Source organism: Garra rufa, chromosome 17, assembly GCF_049309525.1.
Source record: "Garra rufa chromosome 17, GarRuf1.0, whole genome shotgun sequence".
NCBI classification, from domain to species: Eukaryota; Metazoa; Chordata; class Actinopteri; order Cypriniformes; family Cyprinidae; genus Garra; species Garra rufa.
Window position 1 is genome coordinate 24948077 of NC_133377.1, and position 20263 is coordinate 24968339.

General features: G+C 36.1%; 3 protein-coding genes across 3 annotated transcripts; all 3 read right to left on the bottom strand.

The window, feature by feature from the left end:
* Nucleotides 1-3537: 3537 nt before the first annotated feature.
* Nucleotides 3538-5774, bottom strand: LOC141290304 (counting factor associated protein D-like). The gene is made up of 8 exons (XM_073822483.1): nucleotides 5691-5774; nucleotides 5519-5572; nucleotides 5315-5377; nucleotides 5132-5227; nucleotides 4873-5045; nucleotides 4276-4525; nucleotides 3984-4179; nucleotides 3538-3747 (listed from the first exon to the last, which is right to left on the bottom strand). Exons 2-8 carry the CDS (start codon nucleotides 5562-5564, stop codon nucleotides 3651-3653), a joined length of 921 nt encoding a protein of 306 aa, XP_073678584.1. The 5' UTR covers nucleotides 5565-5572; nucleotides 5691-5774; the 3' UTR covers nucleotides 3538-3650.
* A 6739-nt stretch (nucleotides 5775-12513) lies between these two features.
* Nucleotides 12514-14825, bottom strand: LOC141290143 (counting factor associated protein D-like). Its single transcript, XM_073822348.1, has 7 exons — nucleotides 14674-14825; nucleotides 14494-14553; nucleotides 14320-14412; nucleotides 14079-14236; nucleotides 13287-13536; nucleotides 12993-13188; nucleotides 12514-12892 (listed from the first exon to the last, which is right to left on the bottom strand). Exons 1-7 carry the CDS (start codon nucleotides 14717-14719, stop codon nucleotides 12757-12759), a joined length of 939 nt encoding a protein of 312 aa, XP_073678449.1. The 5' UTR covers nucleotides 14720-14825; the 3' UTR covers nucleotides 12514-12756.
* A 1926-nt stretch (nucleotides 14826-16751) lies between these two features.
* Nucleotides 16752-19675, bottom strand: LOC141290095 (counting factor associated protein D-like). The gene is made up of 7 exons (XM_073822292.1): nucleotides 19517-19675; nucleotides 19266-19328; nucleotides 19092-19184; nucleotides 18843-19015; nucleotides 17544-17775; nucleotides 17264-17459; nucleotides 16752-17178 (listed from the first exon to the last, which is right to left on the bottom strand). The coding sequence occupies exons 1-7, from the start codon at nucleotides 19560-19562 to the stop codon at nucleotides 17040-17042; spliced, it is 942 nt and encodes a 313-aa protein (XP_073678393.1). The 5' UTR covers nucleotides 19563-19675; the 3' UTR covers nucleotides 16752-17039.
* Between the last annotated feature and the right edge of the window lie 588 nt (nucleotides 19676-20263).

Below are 20263 nucleotides of genomic sequence, written 5' to 3' on the forward strand. Positions count from 1 at the left end.
TATATAAATTGTAAATGTTTTTAAAAAATAACTGATCAAGTCGCTAGATAAGACCCTTCTTTCTCGGATGGGTTCATTTAGAGCCCTTTAAGCTGCATTTAAACTACATTTTGGAAGTTCAAACTCAGGGGCACCATAGAAGTCCATTATATAGAGAGAAATCCTGAAATGTTTTCCTCAAAAAACATAATTTCTTTACGACTGAAGAAAGAAAGACATGAACATCTTGGATGACAAGAGGGTGAGAACATTTTCTGTAAATTTTTGTTCTGAAAGTGAACTACTCCTTTAAAGGAACTGTATGTAAGAAATTTATGTCAGTTAATCATAAAATGGCCCTGACATGTCACTAGACATTAAGAAATCATGTTCATTTCAAATATTTATATCACTGACAACAGTGGTCCGGCCAGGATATTGTCATTTAAAAGTGAGAGTTGCAGCCCACAACTGATGTTATTGTTGTCATTTTGTGTTTTGGTCTGAGGCGCCACCCTCCAGCTATCTACCAATCACGAAATCAGTAGAGTTTCTTGATCCGGGTTGCCAGCTCTGTTACAGCTGCGGCTATACGAGCGTGTCGGATAAAACATGTATAACGTTACGAAACGTAAAAGACCTCATTATGAATCCGAAATACGTCGTGAAAAAGTCCGAAATAAAACAAGGATTTGTATAGGAGATGCCTTTGAAAGACGGAGACGGCTGAAAACGGAGAAGAATTTGAAGACAGACGCCATCGTTGGTAGTTTTCTCCTGGACAGGTAAGATTCATCTATGTTTGGCTAACTTTGCTTCCGTACACAGTGGATTTCCCGCGGTCGGTCGTGCTAAATGCATTCATAAAAAGCTTTATATCGCACCACTAGCAGGGTATGAAAACAACCTATGTTCCGACTGAAATGTGGTATTACAGTAGCCTACATCTTTACGAAATATTTGGCTAATCGCCATCTGTAAATTTCTGCGATACATATAACTTAATTACTTCGCAAAACATCTCTCGTGAAGCATAAGCATGATTAACAGAAGAAAAACAAATTACTGTGTAGGACTCACTTCCACTTGCCGTTGGAAGCTCCTAGCAGCCTACTCCTGCAGCTTAGCTGGCAACCTGGAGTCAGGGGGGAGCGGGAGGGGATACATCGTTCTACAGTATTTTGAAAGTGATTGCAGTACCAGTTTTGGCCACAATCCTACATACGGTTCCTTTAAGAAGTCGTGTTTAATTTCATGGTCACTATGGGCCCTTTACGAACAAACTAAAAGCTATACATTGAAAATTATACATTTTGCTTATACTTATATTTATACTTGTAGTATAAATATTGTGAAGTAATGTGTTCACAAAAATTATAAAAAGAAATATGCACTTTTAACTCTTGCATCTTGTACTAACTTGAACACATTCCGTATAATTAAGTAACATGTCAGACTACTGTAATTAGGAGGATTTGGACAGAAATCATAATTCTTTTCATTTGTATTAAACACATTTTATTCTGTCACCTATGAAAAATCTTTTCAAGTATGACCATTTTAAAATGCTAGCTGTCATGAATATACTCATATGCATTCAATCTCTAGCAACACTGTAAAAAATGACAGTGAATTTAACGGTAAAAAACTGTAAAAATGCTACGGTAAAAACCTGTGAAATGGTTAACGGTAAGTTCCCCTTCTATATACGGTGAAAAACTGTGTTGGACATTGCATTTAATTTTACGGTAGTATACCGTTTTTGGAAGTGAAAAAGAACGTAAAATTTACAGTGAATAACCAGTAAATTGACATTCCCAGAATTCCCTGAATTTCATTTTTTTATTTGATGTTTTTTTGTTGTTGAAATAACTTCATCTTAATTTTTTTCTTGGCAGTTTTGTACATTAGGGTTGTATGTTACATCTAATGTTGTTAAATTAATGTTTTTTGCATTATTTCAGTTTTATGTGTGTTACCATGATGGTGTTTAGTGTTTGTGTGAATGACACTGTGCACCTTCTATATATGCTATTATTTAAAACCTCCGTGTGATGGACTTTGGTTCATCATGTGATGTTGTCATCACCACCTGCTTTTGGTGGTTATCATTGTATTACAAAGGTACAAAACAGATTTCAGTGCTTCAAAAAGTTGGTACATTACCATTATATGAGTTACGGTTTTTAGTACGAAATTACGGTATTTACCTGTAAATTTAAGTGAAAACCTTAAAATGTAAAACATTGCTACCGTAATTTTTACGGTAAAATTCTGGCAACCACAGCTGCCAGTTTTTTACCGTAAATTTTACGGATTTTTTTTTTTACAGTTTAGGTTTGTTGTTTTTCCTCACTGAAGATTATATATAAAATAGTTCTCACGCTCCTCGTGCTCCTTCGCACTTTTATACTGTTGATTATATATCTTATTAAAGGGGCCAAACAGACAGTGTGCTTGGTTAACAGGGGAGATGCTGACATAGTCTTAAAAGATCTAATGTTACTGTTTGCACCAGTGACCAAATATGGATGACAGAAGTGTTGACATGCAAAGGTTTAAGATTTAACTTAAGGGTCAATTGGGGATGGACAAATATTTATAAAACCAGGACAAGGTCTATGTTAGATTCCTCTCATAGAGATTGCAGAGGTGCATTTACTGTGTTACAGCCAGCATGACAACTCCAGAATTTTGGCTAAATGAATGGTTTTTCTGTATAAAATTGCATAAACTGCATACAATAAGCATCAAATGGTTATTTTTATATGTAAAACACACTGGTTTACACTGGTTTTAAAGATTACTGAATAGTCTGACATAAAAGTGATACAATATCAGAACTTCATCATTTGATATATGATCACTTTTGTGAAAACAAAAATGCAGTGTACATTTAATTCAATATAGAATGTGGTAATCAGCAGTTAGTATTTCATTACATTTGGTGTTTGCCCAGATTCAGATCTAAATCAATCTGACGTCTTTCTTTAAAAAATGCATTTTTATCAGGCTCTGATGTATAGGTTTCTATGTAAGTAGTGGTACTTCTGATTGGGCTGAGGCTAGGATTTTAGCATTTTTGATGGATGTATAATATGTGTTGAGAACATTCACTCAGTATCATTATCTAATTTTTGACCAAGATGTCTTTTAGGGGGGTTTGCATCTGAACTCTTCATATGTAATTTAAGAACTCAAAAACTCTTTTTCATCACCACCTGCATTTGGTGGTTATCAGTGGTTATCAGTGTATTACAAGGGTACAAAACAGATTTCAGTACTTCAATAGGTTGGTATATTAACATTATATCAGTTAATGAAATTACAGTATTTAACTGTGAATTTAAGTTAAAACCGTAATACCTAAAATGTCGCTACTGTATTTTTACAGTAAAATTCCAGAAACCACAGCTGCCATTTTTTTACCGTAAATTTTACGGATTGTTTTTGACAGTGATATGTAAACAGCTATATATAATCATTAATACAACATGCAATTTGCTTTTGCTTTAGTGGTCACTTCATTTTTAATATAAATCAGCAATTTAATACACATTTTTTTAAATTCAGAATGGTGTTTATTTACTTAATTTTTCAAACTCAAAGTTTAATCAACTAATTCATTTTAACTGTACTCACTGATCTATAATAGAGAACATTTATATAGATCAGTGGTAGTGCCTCCTTTCAGCATCAGACCAATCGGCAAAGTGATTGATACCAAGGCTGTATGTAAGACCAGCTCTGTTCACAGAGTGCACACGCCTGGGGAAGAAGGTGTAAAAAAAGAAAGCTTAAATCACAGACTGCTTATTTACACATTTGATAACTGTTAATATTTGTTTCTTTCAGCAAATCAGTGCACAAACTGTGCTGAAGCAACTTTAGTTATAAATCGTAATTACCATCATTTATCTGCTGAAATGAAGATATGTGGCATTACCATTTACCACCTGTGAGTTTATATGCCAGTGACTGTATGGTTTACAAGTTTTACTCACCGAAAAGTATGTACAAAGTAGTTCTCACGCTCCTCTTGCTCCTTTGCACTTTTATACTGACGATTAAACTTCTTCTTAAAGGGGCCAAACAGACGGTGGGCGTGGCTAACAGGGGAGGTGCTGACATAGTCTTGAATGGGGTTGGCCAAGATTTGATGCTCCTCAGGAGGATCAGGAAACTCTCCACAGGTCATTTCTAAACATAATACCTCAGTGAATGTTTGATTTGGTGATCTGTAAGTGTAAAAGAAGCAGACAAGTGCATTCCACTGAATATTTGTTTTCCAGTTACCTCCAGGTCGTATGAAAATGTCAGACTCGGTTTGAGAGCTGAAGTCACTGTAGTCAATGGTGTATTTGTCATTGTAGGACTCTAAAAGAGTGTTGAAGCCCTCCATCTCAAAGCGGTGCGGGGTGACTGGGGAATCATTTCCCTCTGGACGTGTGACCCACAGACGATACGTGTTCTTCTTATGACCAGCTTGTGTGACGCTTTTCCAGACCTCACACAGAATGCCTGTGTGATTCTCCATCTTCTCAAACTGCAAAATTAACAACAATTCCTATATGAAACCTAGGGACAGTTTGACTGTAACCTAACAGTAAAGAATGTTGAACTTAATTGACCCTTCACAGAGAGTTTGCTTGACAAGCGATCTGACCAATCATAATTTCTGTCCGACAAACAAACCAGAAAGAAGAGTGGATTAATGTCGGTGGACTTACTGACGTCTTTCCATTGAAACAAGATGCATTTTAACGTTCTAACGTCTGCTAATGCATGATTAGAATGATTGATTAGAATGACTCATAATGATGCCTCTAGGTGTGCCCAACAACACAATCAGGCCCATTTATTTATTTATTTTTAAAAAAAGGTAGTACATACTTCAAAGCCCTGCATATCAGGCAGTGCTCCCTGTGGTCGTATTGGATTCTCCTTGGTACCTTTAAGCTGGAAACACTTAATAGCTTGTATTTCGGTCCTAGTGTTAACTGGTGTGATCGTGTGAATGGTACCGTAATCCAAGTCATTTCCAATCAGAAAAGTACGCACTGTGCCTGCATAGACAACATCAATGATGAGTAACTACACCATCTATTCTGATATTAATACTGCGTGTCTTTATCATGAGAAGTTCACTGACTATTACGATAGTCGATTCGACTTCTGTTTCCCTCGGGGTCGTACCAAGCTTCAAATGGCTCTGGGTCTATCTTAGAATAAGGCAAAGAGAGCACACCTACACAACACACAGATGGTACACGTAACATACTGAAAAAGAGTACTGCTGTACTGGGATATACTGCGTAATTAGACAAAAATTTACCTTTGACATAATACATCTTTCCAAAATCAGGTACTGATTTGGCGTCTGACACTGGTGTGGCATCTGAGGAAGAAATTACACAATTAATTTAAACTTTTCTATAACTAAAACAAATGTATAGGTACTACTGCTTACTTGTGTAGCATGTTTAATGTTTAAAACAACAACACAAGATTTTTTTCTTTTACATAGAAACCACTTTACCTGCAGCACACACCAGCAGCACGAACCCAGCTAGAAGAAGCCACATATTGTAATCTAAAGAAACCAGAGAGATATTAACCAGAGATGATAATATGCTTTTGTCCATCTGACAGAAAGTCCCAAAGCAAAACTTTGTAACATTATAGAAAGAAACTCAAAGAAGAGCTCTAACCTTTGTGTTTGCACCAGCGACCAAACGTGGCTATCAGAAGTTCGTAATACACGCAAAGAAGGGACTGAATTATAGTCACATGACATGAAGGTCTAATGCGGGGGGTGGGGGCAAATATTTACTGAACCTGGACAAGGTCTAAATATGACTCCTCTCAGACAGCCCTGTGCATTATATACGCAAAGAGCCATTACATTTTAAAAGATTATTAATTTGTATCAATTAAATTAACTTTAAACTACTGTTTAAAAAGCATCAAATGGTTATTTATATATGTAAATATACATGACTGTAAAGCAATTTGGACTTTACCAAATATACAATGAGACATTTAAGTGGAAAATATTTTTTGTTTATGAGCAACTGGAGACAATATAATACATTTACAATTCTTAGTTAAACAAAATTTTAATGAAAAAATGACAAGATTGCTTTTACTTATTAGTTACATTTCAGGATTTAGGAGAGTAAAAATGTGTGATTTTATGTAATTTTTCTATTTAAAATTATTGAATTAGTATGGGGGACATCTGATTAATGTAAACATATTGATTTCTTTAGAAATATATTTTATGATAATATTCAGAGAGCCTCCAAAATGTCCAAAACGGGGTTGAAGAATTACAGTCACAACATCTTGAAAATATGATCAATAATAAAAGAAAACTAATGCCTGAGATGGGAAAATGCATTTTTCTGATAGTTAAATATATCCTTAATGATTTGGGATATACGTACAAATAATACATTTTGGTAAAAAAATATCCAAGTCCAATTTTAACCATTCTCATGGATTGACTCTAAAACGTTTATTGGGCAAGCACATATAGTGGTTGTTTTAACGATTAAAGCAGATATCTCCCAAAGAAATAACTGATGACTATATAAATCGTACGTTAAATGGAACTTCACTCTTCAAATTTCTACAGATGCATTAAAAATGTAGCGTCCCAGTTGTTTGCAACAACATTAGCTGCGCTATTGTACAGTAGCCTACATTTACTGCGCTATAAGCATATTCGATTCCAAAATGTAGCTGTGTAGAATAGATACTTACAGCATCAAATGATTATTGATATACGTAAACAGGCACGTGCAGGCGTGGTGGTGGGGGGGGGGGGGGGGGGGGGGGCTTTTGGCCACTAGAGATCAGCCCTTTTGTTAAGATTTTTTTTTTTTTTTTTGTAATAATATAAAAATAAAAAAATGTATAAAAAATAACGAATTCGCGACAGCCTGCCCAATCGAACTATTAGTAAAATTAATCAACATTGTTTTAGCTGTAAATAGAAAGACCCTCACATGACGACCCCACCCGGAAGTTCAGGGCAATCCGATCACGTTTATAACACCAAGGAGAGACACGTTCGTGGCTGCTGGTAAGTTTTGTTTTCACCAGATTTTATGTTACTTATTGTAAGAATGACGTGAAGAAAAGAGATTATGTACGAGTATTTATATTTTTTTTATAGCTTGTGCATGTGTAGTCTATGCCAATAATGTTAATGTCGTCCTGTAAACAAAAGTGTGTTTTCACTTCATGAATTGTTCTTGCATTTTGGGGGAGAAAAGGACGTCATTGGCATCTTGGGTCTGTTTTTTCTTTGTTTATGTAATGCAGGGCTCGCAAAATCGCTCCTTGGACCATATAAACTGTTTTCGTTAACATAAATTAATTTGATTTCAGCGTCGAACTAACTTAAGTTTTCAGAATCAGAATCAGAATCAGAATGAGCTTTATTGCCAGGTATGTTTATACATACTAGGAATTTGTTTTAGTGACAGAAGCTCCACAGTGCTACAGAATGACAGTGGCAAGACGATACATATTATAAAAAGAACAAGATACAAGTAAACAAGACAGACAATGTGCAAAAATAGCAAAGACATTTGAATTGAAGTATGTGCGTTAAATAAATAACTGAAAAATGAATAAAGAGTGTGTAGTGTTGTGTTCCACGATCAAGTGTTCATGAGATGGATTTTTTATTCCTTTAGATTGTTGATTTCATTTGTAGATTGTGTGCTGTAAGTTTGATTTAATATAATTTATTATGATTTAATTTAAGGACATGTTCTAACTAATGAGTCAACAGGCATTTGTAGGACAGCGTTTTAGTGCCAAGCAAAAAAAAAATCTAAGATTACGAGATTAATATTTCTAGAATAAAGAAAAAGTACTACGAGAATGAAGTTGAAATACTACGAGAATAAAGTCGAAATACTATGAGAATAAAGTCGAAATACTACGAGAATAAAGTCGAAATATTACGAGAATAAAGTCGAAATATTACGAGAATAAAGTCGAAATACTACGAGAATAAAGTCGAAATACTACGAGAATAAAGTCAAAATATTACGAGAATAAAGTCGAAATACTACGAGAATAAAGTCGAAATACTACGAGAATAAAGTCGAAATACTACGAGAATAAAGTCGAAATACTACGAGAATAAAGTCTAAATATTACGAGAATAAAGTCTAAATATTACGAGAATAAAGTCGAAATACTACGAGAATAAAGTCAAAATATTACGAGAATAAAGTCGAAATACTACAAGAATAAAGTCAAAATATTACGAGAATAAAGTCAAAATATTACGAGAATAAAGTCGAAATACTACGAGAATAAAGTCAAAATATTACGAGAATAAAGTCAAAATATTACGAGAATAAAGTCGAAATACTACGAGAATAAAGTCAAAATATTACGAGAATAAAGTCGAAATACTACGAGAATAAAGTCAAAATATTACGAGAATAAAGTCGAAATATTACGAGAATAAAGTCAAAATATTACGAGAATAAAGTCAAAATACTACGAGAATAAAGTCAAAATATTACAAGAATAAAGTCGAAATACTACGAGAATAAAGTCAAAATATTACGAGAATAAAGTCAAAATATTACGAGAATAAAGTCGAAATACTATGAGAATAAAGTAAAAATATTACGAGAATAAAGTCCTACTACAAAAATAAAGTCGAAATATTATGATAATAAAGATGGAATACTACGAGAATAAAGTCGAAATACTACGAGAATAAAGTTGAAATACTACGAGAATAAAGTCCTCGCGCCTACACTTTTCGGCATCTTCTTCTCCATGCTCCTCCAATACACCTTCAAGGACTGCAAGGAGGGTGTCTACATCCACACCAGGTCCGATGGCAGGCTCTACAATATAGCCCGTCTCCGTGCCAAGACCAAAGTCACGGAGGTACTCATCCGTGAGATGCTTTTTGCTGATGACGCAGCCTTGACATCACACACCGAGGTCGGACTTCAGCAACTTGTCACCTGTCTATCCCACGCGTGCAAAGAGTTTGGTCTGACCATCAGCCTGAGGAAGACCAACACCATGGCTCAGGGCACAGAGTCTCCTCCGAACATCGTCATTGACGGTTACACCCTGGAGGCTGTCGAGTACTTCTCCTACCTTGGGTCCACTATTTCCAGCTCGCTGTCCATCGACTTGGAGATAAACAGCAGGATTGCCAAGGCAGCTACAGTCATGGCCAAACTGAACCAGCGAGTGTGGAACAACTCCAGCCTCACTGAGAGGACCAGACTGCGTGTCTACCGAGCCTGCGTACTCAGCACTCTCCTCTATGGCGGTGAGACGTGGACCACCTACACGAGGCACGAAAGGAAACTCAACAATTTCCATATGAGGTGCCTGCGGCGCATACTGCAAGTCAAGTGGCAGGATAGGGTCCCCAACACCGGTGCTGGAGCGAGCAAACATGAGAAGCCTGCACACAATTCTCAGTGAGAGACGTCTCAGGTGGCTCGGCCATGTCAGGAGAATGGACGCAGGCCGCATTCCCAAAGACCTCCTCTACGGCGAGCTGGTTGAGGGCAAAAGGAATACAGGGCGCCCGAAACTTCGATTCAAAGACATCTGCAAGAAGGATATGAAGCAGTTTTCCATCAACTACAACTCATGGGAAAGTCAAGCAGATGACTGCCCAGCCTGGAGGCTCGCAGTCAGGCAGGGTACATTGTGTGCAGAGGCTGAGCGAAACGAAAATGCATCCCAGAAAAGAACTAGGCGGAAGCAGTGGCAACAGCAGCTAAAACAACCATCCGCCTTCATCTGTACAAAGTGCTGTAGGGACTGCCACATTCTCGGCGGTGCAGGTAGACTCAAATGAAGCTATACCATCGTCTCCCGAGACGGACGGATGCCAACTACGAGAATAAAGTCAAAATATTACGAGAATAAAGTCATAATATTACGAGAATAAAGTCGAAATACTTCGAGAATAAAGTCCTACTATAAATTTTTTTTTTAAATATTACGAAAATAAAGATGGAATATTACGAGAATAAAGTCGAAGTGTTTCGAGAATTTAAATCGTACAAATTAAAGTTATAATATATTGAGAGTAGCCTATTTTGCGCATGTAAAGGCCCGGATTGATGCCTCCGAGCGGCCGCATCATTTTACTGGGATAAGGAAGAGCCAGTTTTACTGACTTGCGAAAACAGCTTAATATCAAAAATATATGATATTTATTAACAGACTGAACAGGACCAACTTTTTATTCAGCTCATACACCCAATGGACATTCCTTTGGGGGGCGCTAGCTCTCTTATTTGACTATTTTTAATACACTACAAATATATCCACTACAAAAAATGCTTTTCTTACTTAGACTTTGTCTTGTTTTCAGCCAAAATTTAAAATAAATTGTAAAAAAGCTGTCTTGTTTTTAGTAAGAACAAGTCGAAATTATTATTTTTTCTTAGAAAAAGTAAAATAATCTGCCATTGGGGTAAGCAAATAAACAAGACACAAAAAAGTAAGAAAAACTTTTTATTTTTTTTTTTTTATTTTTTTGCAGTGTATGTGGGATTATTTAAAGAAATAATACCTTGTGTCGTACTCACGGGGACAGTATGCTTCGATTGCATTCGTTGTTTGTAATATAAAACATTTATAATATAAACGTCTCATCTTTCAAAATCTTTGACAATTCTTATCAAAATTCTTTGTGAAAATTCACCTGCTCTGCAAAAATGTCTGTGGCGTCCAATCTTTTATTCCCCACATTTTTTATTTAATTAAATAATATTTTGACTTTATTCTTGTAATATTTTGACATTATTATCGTAATATTTCGTCTTTATTCTCATAATAATTCGACTATATTATCGACATATTAATCTCGTAATCTTAGTTTTTTTTTTTCATGTGGCACTAAAACGCCATTGTAAAAAAACGCTGTGGTATATTTAAGTCATTTTGTTTTGTGCTGATGTTTTACTTTGAGAGTCTGGTAAATGCTGGTAAATGCATCTTTGATGGCAACATAAAGTTTCCGCTGTGATATTTCTGTCATTCCTTATTTTTGGCTTAGTTGGTAGCATACATAACTTCATCTAGACTTTAATATTAAATTAATGGTTCTATTAATGTTTCTCTTTTTCATGAATTCATTAATGGTGAAGTCAGAATCCATGCTTTTATTTCACAATGTTTTAGTCCTATTCTACAGTACAAGCTAACGTTACTTCAAAGTAACTTCATATATATATGGAGGATGATAATCATTTGCTTTCTTGATTGTATTAAATGCCAACTTTTTAAAGTGCAAATTAATATAGCCCATGCAACATTTTAGTTAATTTTCGTCTGTGAATAAAGTAAAAATCAGCAAGTAAAATGTCTTAATTTATTTAACAGCTGAACCAGCAATAATTAGGTTGAATGTTGTACATGATCACAAATCAAACTTTATTATGCCAAATCAAATGCATAAGTATATTCTGTACAACTTTTAAAACGCACTCAAATGTAAAACCGATAGGTAAATGACAAAAAGACGAGAGTTGTTGGCTTGATAAGCCTATATTATGCATATTCTAACAATAAACTGGATTTCTTATGTAATTAATAAATGTCTGTGCACAATAAATATGTACATATATTAGCTCGAAAACTGAAATTAAATTACGTTACAGAAAGCTGTATTTTTTTTTTCTTTTTTAAATCAGGAGCACTAATATTTGAGTGCAACTTTAAGACGAAACTCATGAACGGGAAACTCATGAATATTCATGCTAGCTCCGCCCAGTGTCACAGAAAATCTCAGACACCGAATATTTCAGAACAACGGAAAGACGAGAATGCAATAGGGCTGGATTAAACTTCAAAAGGCAATGATGTCATTGAATAAATATGCACGCTGCAGGTTTCAAAGTCAAAATGCTGCACTGATGTCTTTGTATGTACTTATCTGAAGGGAACCCTCTGTGTCGTTGGCATTTTCACGTCTGATAAAACAGCGTTTATGCTGCTTTGTGTACAACCGTTCCTATGGAAACCATAGTATTTCAGCGCTCCTAAAGCGCCCCCTCGTGACAGAGAATGTATTTTTATTTAATTAGTTAATGTGCCTTCTAAAAACAATTAAGACAGTAATATTTATGTTTTAAATAAATGATAAGCTCGATTGATCCCTTTTAATGGTACGAAGGTGTATAAGATATTTTCCAATCGGGCCAGTGACGATCCTGTCTACTGTCCCGAGCGTCTCGCACGCTGGCCCCGGGCCATCGGGCAGTCCTTATTGTCGAGCCCTGTATTAACCATGCAATCCATGCAGTTGTTAACATCTGAGTATTGTCAGAATGGCCATGCATCCAGGTAACTGACCAACTGTGCAAACCCTTAATATGGATCAATGATTTTGATGACTTCAGCTTCTCATCAAACTTTTCGTCCAATTAAATGGTCTCTAGAATCTAATAGTCTAATGGTCTAATAAAATAAATGGTCTTATAGAATAAAAACAATAAATGAAACATGCACAGATTTTAACATTTTAAATCCTCAAGCTTTTATTTTGGCATAATGCTGGTGAAATGCTGTAAACTTCTGCCCATGAAAATGTTGAAAAATAATTGTTCACATGTGTAACAGTGAGCCCAGCACACAGTGCATTTCCAAATTTGCATTGTGAACCAAATGGTTTTGATATGCTAAAAACAGAATAAAAACAATGAGGTTTATCAACGTATATTATGTTGGCAACAGACTCAACAGAAATGTGTGAGGCTATTTTGTATCAGCCTTCTTCCGAACTGGAATTACTCCTCCTCTCAACCTGGCCCTCTCTTCTTTTGTCCAATCAGCAAAATCATTGATACCGACGCTAAATGAAAGACCGGCTCTGTTCGTAGAGTGCACAAACCTGAGGAGGAAGAGGATGTAAAAAAGAAAGCATGCATATCTTAAAAAGTTCACAGATTGTTTACTGCTTCTACATTGCAATATTTGTTGTTTTTACTCACCGTTGTCTATGTATAAAGTAGTTCTCACGCTCCTCGTGCTCCTTCTCACTTTTATACAGACGATTAAACTTCTCCTTAAAGGGGCCAAACAGACGGTGGGCGTGGCTAACAGGGGAGGTGCTGACATAGTCTTGAATGGGATTGGCCAATATTTGACGCTCCTCAACAGGATCAGGAAACTCTTCACAGGTCATTCCTAAACACATAATATCTCACTGAATGTTTGATTTGGTGATCTGTACGTGTGAAAGAGCCAGACAATTACATTTCACTGAACGTTTGTCTTTCAGTTACCTAAAGGTGGTGTGAATATGTCAGACTCAGTTTGAGGGCTGAAGTCACTGTAGTCAATAGTGTATTTGTCATTGTAGGACTCTAAAAGAGTGTTGAAGCCCTCCATTTCAAAGCGGTGCGGGGTGGCTGGGGAATCATTTCCCTCTGGACGTGTGACCCACAGACGATACGTGTTCTTCTTATGGCCAGCTTGTGTGACGCTTTTCCAGACCTCACACAGAATGCCTGTGTTATTCTCCATCTTCTCAAACTGCAGAAGACAAACAAACAAAAGTATTCTCAAAATCTTGTAAACATTTTAGCTTAGTTGTCATTATAATTAATTTATTTCTAAACCTGTATGGCTTTCTATTACAGAGCACAGATGACATTTTGAGCTAGAGTAAAGTTTGATAACAAACTTAGATGCTGGTTTGACAAAGTGTCCAAAAATAAAATATATTTTAGCATTTTTCTAGCATGCCTGCTAACATGATTTAGCATGTTGCTATCAACTTTTTCTAAAAGAAAAGTTCATCCAAAAATGCAATTTTTCTATTATTTACTAACACTCAGTCCATTAAGTCACCAGACGTAGGTGACTGTCTTCCCCCAGTAGAACATTAAATATTATTTTTAGCTGAATGGTCTTTGGTGATTTATAATATGCAAGTCAATGGGTTCCGTCACTTTGAGAGTCATTATTATGCAACAGAAAGCTTGAGCTCTGGACACTTATACAAACTCTTTCAGACATTTGTGAATGCGCACAGGAGCGAATTGTTCATCCCTATCCCTAAAAGTAGTACATACTTCAAAGCCCTGCAGATCAGGCAGTCCGGCCTGTGGATGTATTGGATCCTCCTTGGTACCATTAAGCTGAAAACACTTAATAACTTGGAGGACAGGTGTGATCTGGTAAATGGCACCATAATCCAAGTCCTTTCCAATCAGAAAAGAACGCACTGTGCCTGTACAGAGAGCATCAACGATGAGAAACTACATCTATTTTGATTTTAATACTGTGTGTCTTTATCATTAGAAGATCACTGACCATTACGATAGTCGATTCGACTTCTGTTTCCCTCAAGGTCGTACCAAGCTTCAAATGGTTCTTTTATCTCAGAATGTGGCAGAGAGAGCTCGCCTATAGACAAAAGAGGGATAAATAACTTTAAAATAAAGTGTACTGTACTGGGATGTACTTTGTAATTAGACAAAAATGTACCTTTGACATGATACATCTTGCCAAAATCAGGAACTGTTCTGCCACCAATTGGTGTAGCATCTGAGGAAGAAAACAAAGAGAAATCACACAACTCATTTAACCAACTTCTTTCTAACTAAAAGATGTTTGCATGTCTTTATCCTGTTCTATGTTTTCTCTTTTACATAGACAGCACTTTACCTGCAGCACATGCCAACAGCATGAACCCAGCTAGAAAATACCACATAGTGTAATATAAAGAAACCAAAAAAGAAAATCAAGAAAGAAGAGGTCTATGGATAGTGTTTGCACCAGCGACCAAACATGGATAACAGAAGTTCGAAATAAATACACATAAAGGGAGGGACAAAGTTAACGTCATGACACAAGGGTCAAATGGTGGAGGACCAATATTTATCGAACCAGGACAAGGTCTATATTTGACTCCTCTCAGTAGAGATTACAGGAGTGATCGTTGTGGGACCCCTGTCTTCAGTCCATCATTCCACTTGCTTGCGACACTCCTGAGCAAATGCACTGTAAATATGTGAAAGTACAACAATTCCTGCATTACACTCTTAAAGGGAAAGTTCACCCAAAAATGAAAATTTGATGTTTATCTGCTTACTCCCAGGGCATCCAAGATGTAGGTCTGTTAGTCATTTATTGGCAGTGGATGGGCACCAAACCTTTGAAAGTAAAAAAAAACATGCACAGACAAATCCAAATTAAACCCTGTGGCTCGTGACGATACATTGATGTCCTAAGATGTGAAACGATAGTTTTTTTTGCGAGAAACTGACCAGTATTTATATAATTTTTTACCTTTAATATACAGCAATGTCCAACAGCTGTCCCGAGCGTGTGCTCATCATCCGGCTCGTTACATGTGAATGCGCTCTGACGTAGTATAAGCAAAAGCCGGAAGCGATCTGTCGCGTGTGTACGACGCTCATTGTTTACAAAGTGCACAGAGATTGTGGTTATAGCGGCTATTCAAAATGGTAATTACTTGCGCTTATCCTGATTGTTTAAACTGATTTAAAGCTAAAAGATTACGTTTGCTTGCGCCAACTCATTCGGGACTGTTGACTTTTCACCGATTCCCCTTCCGGTGTTCCCCTGTAACATGCTGGATGCTGAGCTGAGTTGGACATTGCTGTGTATCAAAGGTAAAAAAAAAAAATATAAATACTGTTCAGTTTCTCGCAAAAACCAATCATTTCGTGTCTTAGGACATCAATTTATTGTCATGAGCCGCAGGGTGTAATTTGGATTTGTCTGTGCATGTTTTTCTTTTACTTTAAAGGTTTGGTGCCCATCCACTGCAATTAAATGACTAACAGACTGCAACGGTTTGAGTTAAAAATCTACGTTTGTGTTCTACTGAAGAAACAAAGTCACCTACATGCCCAGGGGGTAAGCAGATAAACATCAAATTTTCATTTTTGGGTGAACTATCCCTTTAAAAATAAAGGTTCTTTTTTGGCATTGATAGATCCATGAAGAACCTTGAACATCCAAAACCAACCAAAGATGATGCTTCTAAGGAATCACTGCAAAAACACCCCTTTGGGGTCTTTGTTTTTAGGAGTGTATTCACCATTGGGGTCAAATATGCAAAAAAGGCTTTAGAGCTTAAAAGAATTAAATTCACTTTAAAGTACTGGAATAATCTCTTAGAACAAATTAAGGATTGGCCATCTAGTAAAGTGTTGTATTAGTTTTTTTGAGTTTTTGTAGGTGAAAAGAGACACTGTGTGTACATTATAGGCACTGGGCTGAAATTCAAGATGATTAACATTTATTTACAGTGATAACAGACATAAGTCTCCTTAAGAAATAGCTGATGAGTATATAAATACTAAATAGAATTTTATTCTTCAGATTTATACAGATCAAAGGATTCAGATCTCAAATGAACTAGTTGTGGCATGTTTATTTCTCAGGTTGGGTTGACATTTGGCAGTAGACAAAATGGTGTTCTTTCTGTGTTTGCAGCTGAAACAGCAGCTATTTAATGGGTAGAGGATGTAAGGCCTAATAATATGGTTATTTTATCAGACAATTTTTCATCTTTCAAAAGTGAAGTGAAATGTGCAACAGAAGGTAACTTCAGACAAATGCTTGAGCAAAAATGCATACCAATAAACGTAATATTGTTTTTTGTAAATAATATATTAGAATGATACAGAATGTCTTCATTTTGTTTATCGAATAATTCTAATGTAAGAAAAAGTATAAAAAGGTTTTAGATTGAATAGTCTGATACAAAAATGTATTCAATATCAGCATTTATTCATTTGACATGCATGTCTAAATAATGTCACAACGAGAACTTCATAAACAGACCACTTACAAACTATAAATTGAAAATGATAGCAAAATAAGCTTGAGGAGGCAGATACTCCATTTAATCAAAAATGATATAAAATACAATTTAGAAATAGATTAAAGTTATGCTCTTATTTGCGTTTAGAAGGAATTGCCATTTTTCACTTTTCAGATTTCTGTGACAATTAACTACATTATTACAGTGGAAACATACTTAGAGAAATGTGTGAGGACTATTTCGTAACATCCTCTTTCTTTACTGGAATCAATAAACCTCCTGTCATCCTGGTCAGCTCTGCCTTTGACCTATCAGCAAAGTGATTGATACCGACACTGTATGTAAGACCGGCTCTGTTCGTAGAGTGTACAAACCTAAGAAGGAAGAGGAAGTAAAACAGAAATCAGACACACAGATTGCTTACTACTTCTATATTGCAATGTTTGTCATTTTCCTCACCGAAGAGAATGTATAAAGTAGTTCTCACGCTCCTCGTGCTCCTTATCACTTTCATATTGACGACTGAACTTCTCCTTAAAGGGTCCAAACAGACGGTGGCCGTGGCTAACAGGGGAGGTGCTGACATAGTCTTGAATAGGGTTGGCCAATATTTGACGCTCCTCAACAGGATCAGGAAACTCTCCACAGGTCATTCCTAAACACATAATATCTCACTGAATGTTTGATTTGGTGATCTGTAAGCGTAAAATAGGCATTTCACTGTTAATCTTCCAGTTACCTAAAGGTGGTATGAAAATGATAGGCTCAGTTTGAGAGCTGAAGTCACTGTAGTCAATGGTGTATTTGTCATTGTGAGACTCCAAAAGAGTGTTGAAGCCCTCCATCTCAAAGCGGTGCGGGGTGGCTGGACGTGTGACCCACAGACGATACGTGTTTTTCTTATGGCCAACCTGTGTGACTTTTTTCCAGACCTCACACTCAACGCCACTGTGATTCTCCATCTTCTCAAACTGCACAAAACAAACAAACAAACAAAAATGATGGAATGTTGTTTAGATATTTCTAAACCTGTATGACCTTCTTCTACAGAGTACAGTCTTAAAAATAAACGTGCTTCATGATGCTATAGAAGAACCTTTTTGTCTAGATGGTTTGCTAAAGAACCTTTAACATCTGAAGAACCTTTCTGTTTCCCAAAACATTATTTGTGGTAATAGAAGGTTCCTCCGATTATAAAAAGGTTAGAAAGAGGTAGTTCTTTAAAGAACCTTTGACTGAACGGTTCTTTGTGGAACCAAAAATGGTTCTTCTATGGCATCGCTGTGAAGAACCTTTTCAAGCACCTTTATTTTTAAGAGTGTACTAGAGTTAAGTTTGATGACAAACTTTGATATTGTTTTGACAAAACTTCACCCAAATGTTTAAAGTTAAAGGTTTTGGAAGTTAAGAAATTTCAAATGACCAATAAAAACTCCATATTTTTAAGTTCTTCAGACCCCCTTAGACATCATCAGGCTGCTAAGAAATCAAATAAAACCATTAGACCTTTAAAAAAGAATCCTCTGCTGGTTGTTGCTAGGCATGGTTAACATGCTTCTGAGAGAAACACTTGGTATACTATATATATTACTTAGTATTTTCGTCTTGTTTCTAGTCAAAACATATACAAATTCTTAAATTAAGATGCATTTACTAGACAATCTAAATTACTTAGGATATTTAGTCTTGTTTTCAGGAGAAAAAACTAAATCAAGTGCAGTTGCTTAAAATAAGTAAAATTATCTGCCAGTGGGATAAGTAAAATACCTCAAATTTAAATTTAATTTAAATCAAGTGCATTTTGCTTAAAACAGTACTAAATATTTTATGTCATTTTGCTTGTCTAGTAAATGCATCTTAATTTAAGAATTTTTAGCTATTTTCACTAGAAACCAGACAAAAATACTAAGTTTTTGCTGTGTAGCATAAGGGGGTAGAAGGGGAACACATATGTAGACCAAACTCATTCAGACACTTGTGAATAGGACTGAATTATTTATTTTTATGTGAATTATTCTTATCTCTAAGTAGTACATACCTCAAAGCCCTGCAGATCAGGCAGTGCTGCCTGTGGACGTATTGGATCCTCCTTGGTACCATTAAGCTGGAAACACTTAATAGCCTGGATTTCAGTCTCTGTGGTGACTGGTGTGATCTTGTAAATTACACCATAATCCATGTCGTTCCCAATCAGAAAAGTGCGCACTGTACCTGTATAAAGAGCATTAATGAGGAGAACATATATAATCTATTTTGATTTTAATATTGTGTCTTTAAGATTACTGACCGTTATGATAGTCGATTCGACTTCTGTTTCCCTCAAGGTCGTACCAAGCTTCAAATGGTTCCTTTATCTCCGAATGAGGGAGAGAGAGCTCACCTATACACAAAAGAGGAATATGTAACTGTAAAATGAAGTGTACTGTACTGGGATGTACTGTGTAATTAGATAAGAATGTACCTTTGACATGATACATCTTTCCGAAGTCAGGGACAAATTTGGCATCTAGCACTGGTGTGGCATCTGAGAAAGAAATCAGAGAGTGACATTTCATTTAAACATATACTCTTTAACTAAAACACAGAGCCAAATACACTATTGAATCACAGGAAATGTGTCACAGCCATTATATTACAAGATAAATATTCATACGAGTTTGTGTTTTCTTCCTTGTGGATGTTGTTTTCTCTTTTAGATAGACAACACTTTACCTGCAGCACACACCAGCAGCATGAACCCAGCTAGAAGACGCCACATATTGTAATCTAAAGAAACCAGACAGACATCCACCGGAGATGAAAAAAGTCCCAAAACAAAACAAAATCAAGAAGAGGTCTAAAGTTAGTATTCGTACCAATGACCAAATGTGGATAACAGAAGTTCCCAATATAACACCTGAAGGAGGGACTGAATTAACGTCATATGACGTGAGGGTCTATTGAGGGGGTGGACAAATATTCATCAAACCAGGACAAGGTCTATGTTTGATTCCTGTCAATAGAGATTGTGGGGATGATTGGAACTGGTCCCCCTTCTTGTAAAACCCCTGAGCAAACACACTGCAAAAATAGTTTTTTTTTTTTTTTTTTCTAAAAGCACAACAACTTCTGCATTACATTTACATTTACATTTATTCATTTAGCAGACGCTTTTATCAAAGCGACTTACAATTGGGAATACAACAAATGACTCATCCTAAAGGAGGCAGATCAACATAGGAAGTGCTCAAAAATACCATATGTCAGGCGTTGTTAGATGAGTACGGGCTAGAAAGGGAAGATCAAGAAAGAGAGGAGAAGAATTTTTTTTTTTTTTTTTATTGAGTCAGATAGTGTCGAAAAAGATGGGTTTTCAGCAGTCGCTTGAAGACAGTAATGGAGTCAGCGTTTCGGATGGGGGTGGGAAGATCATTCCACCAGACAGGGACATTGAAGGAGAATGTTTTGGAAAGTGATTTC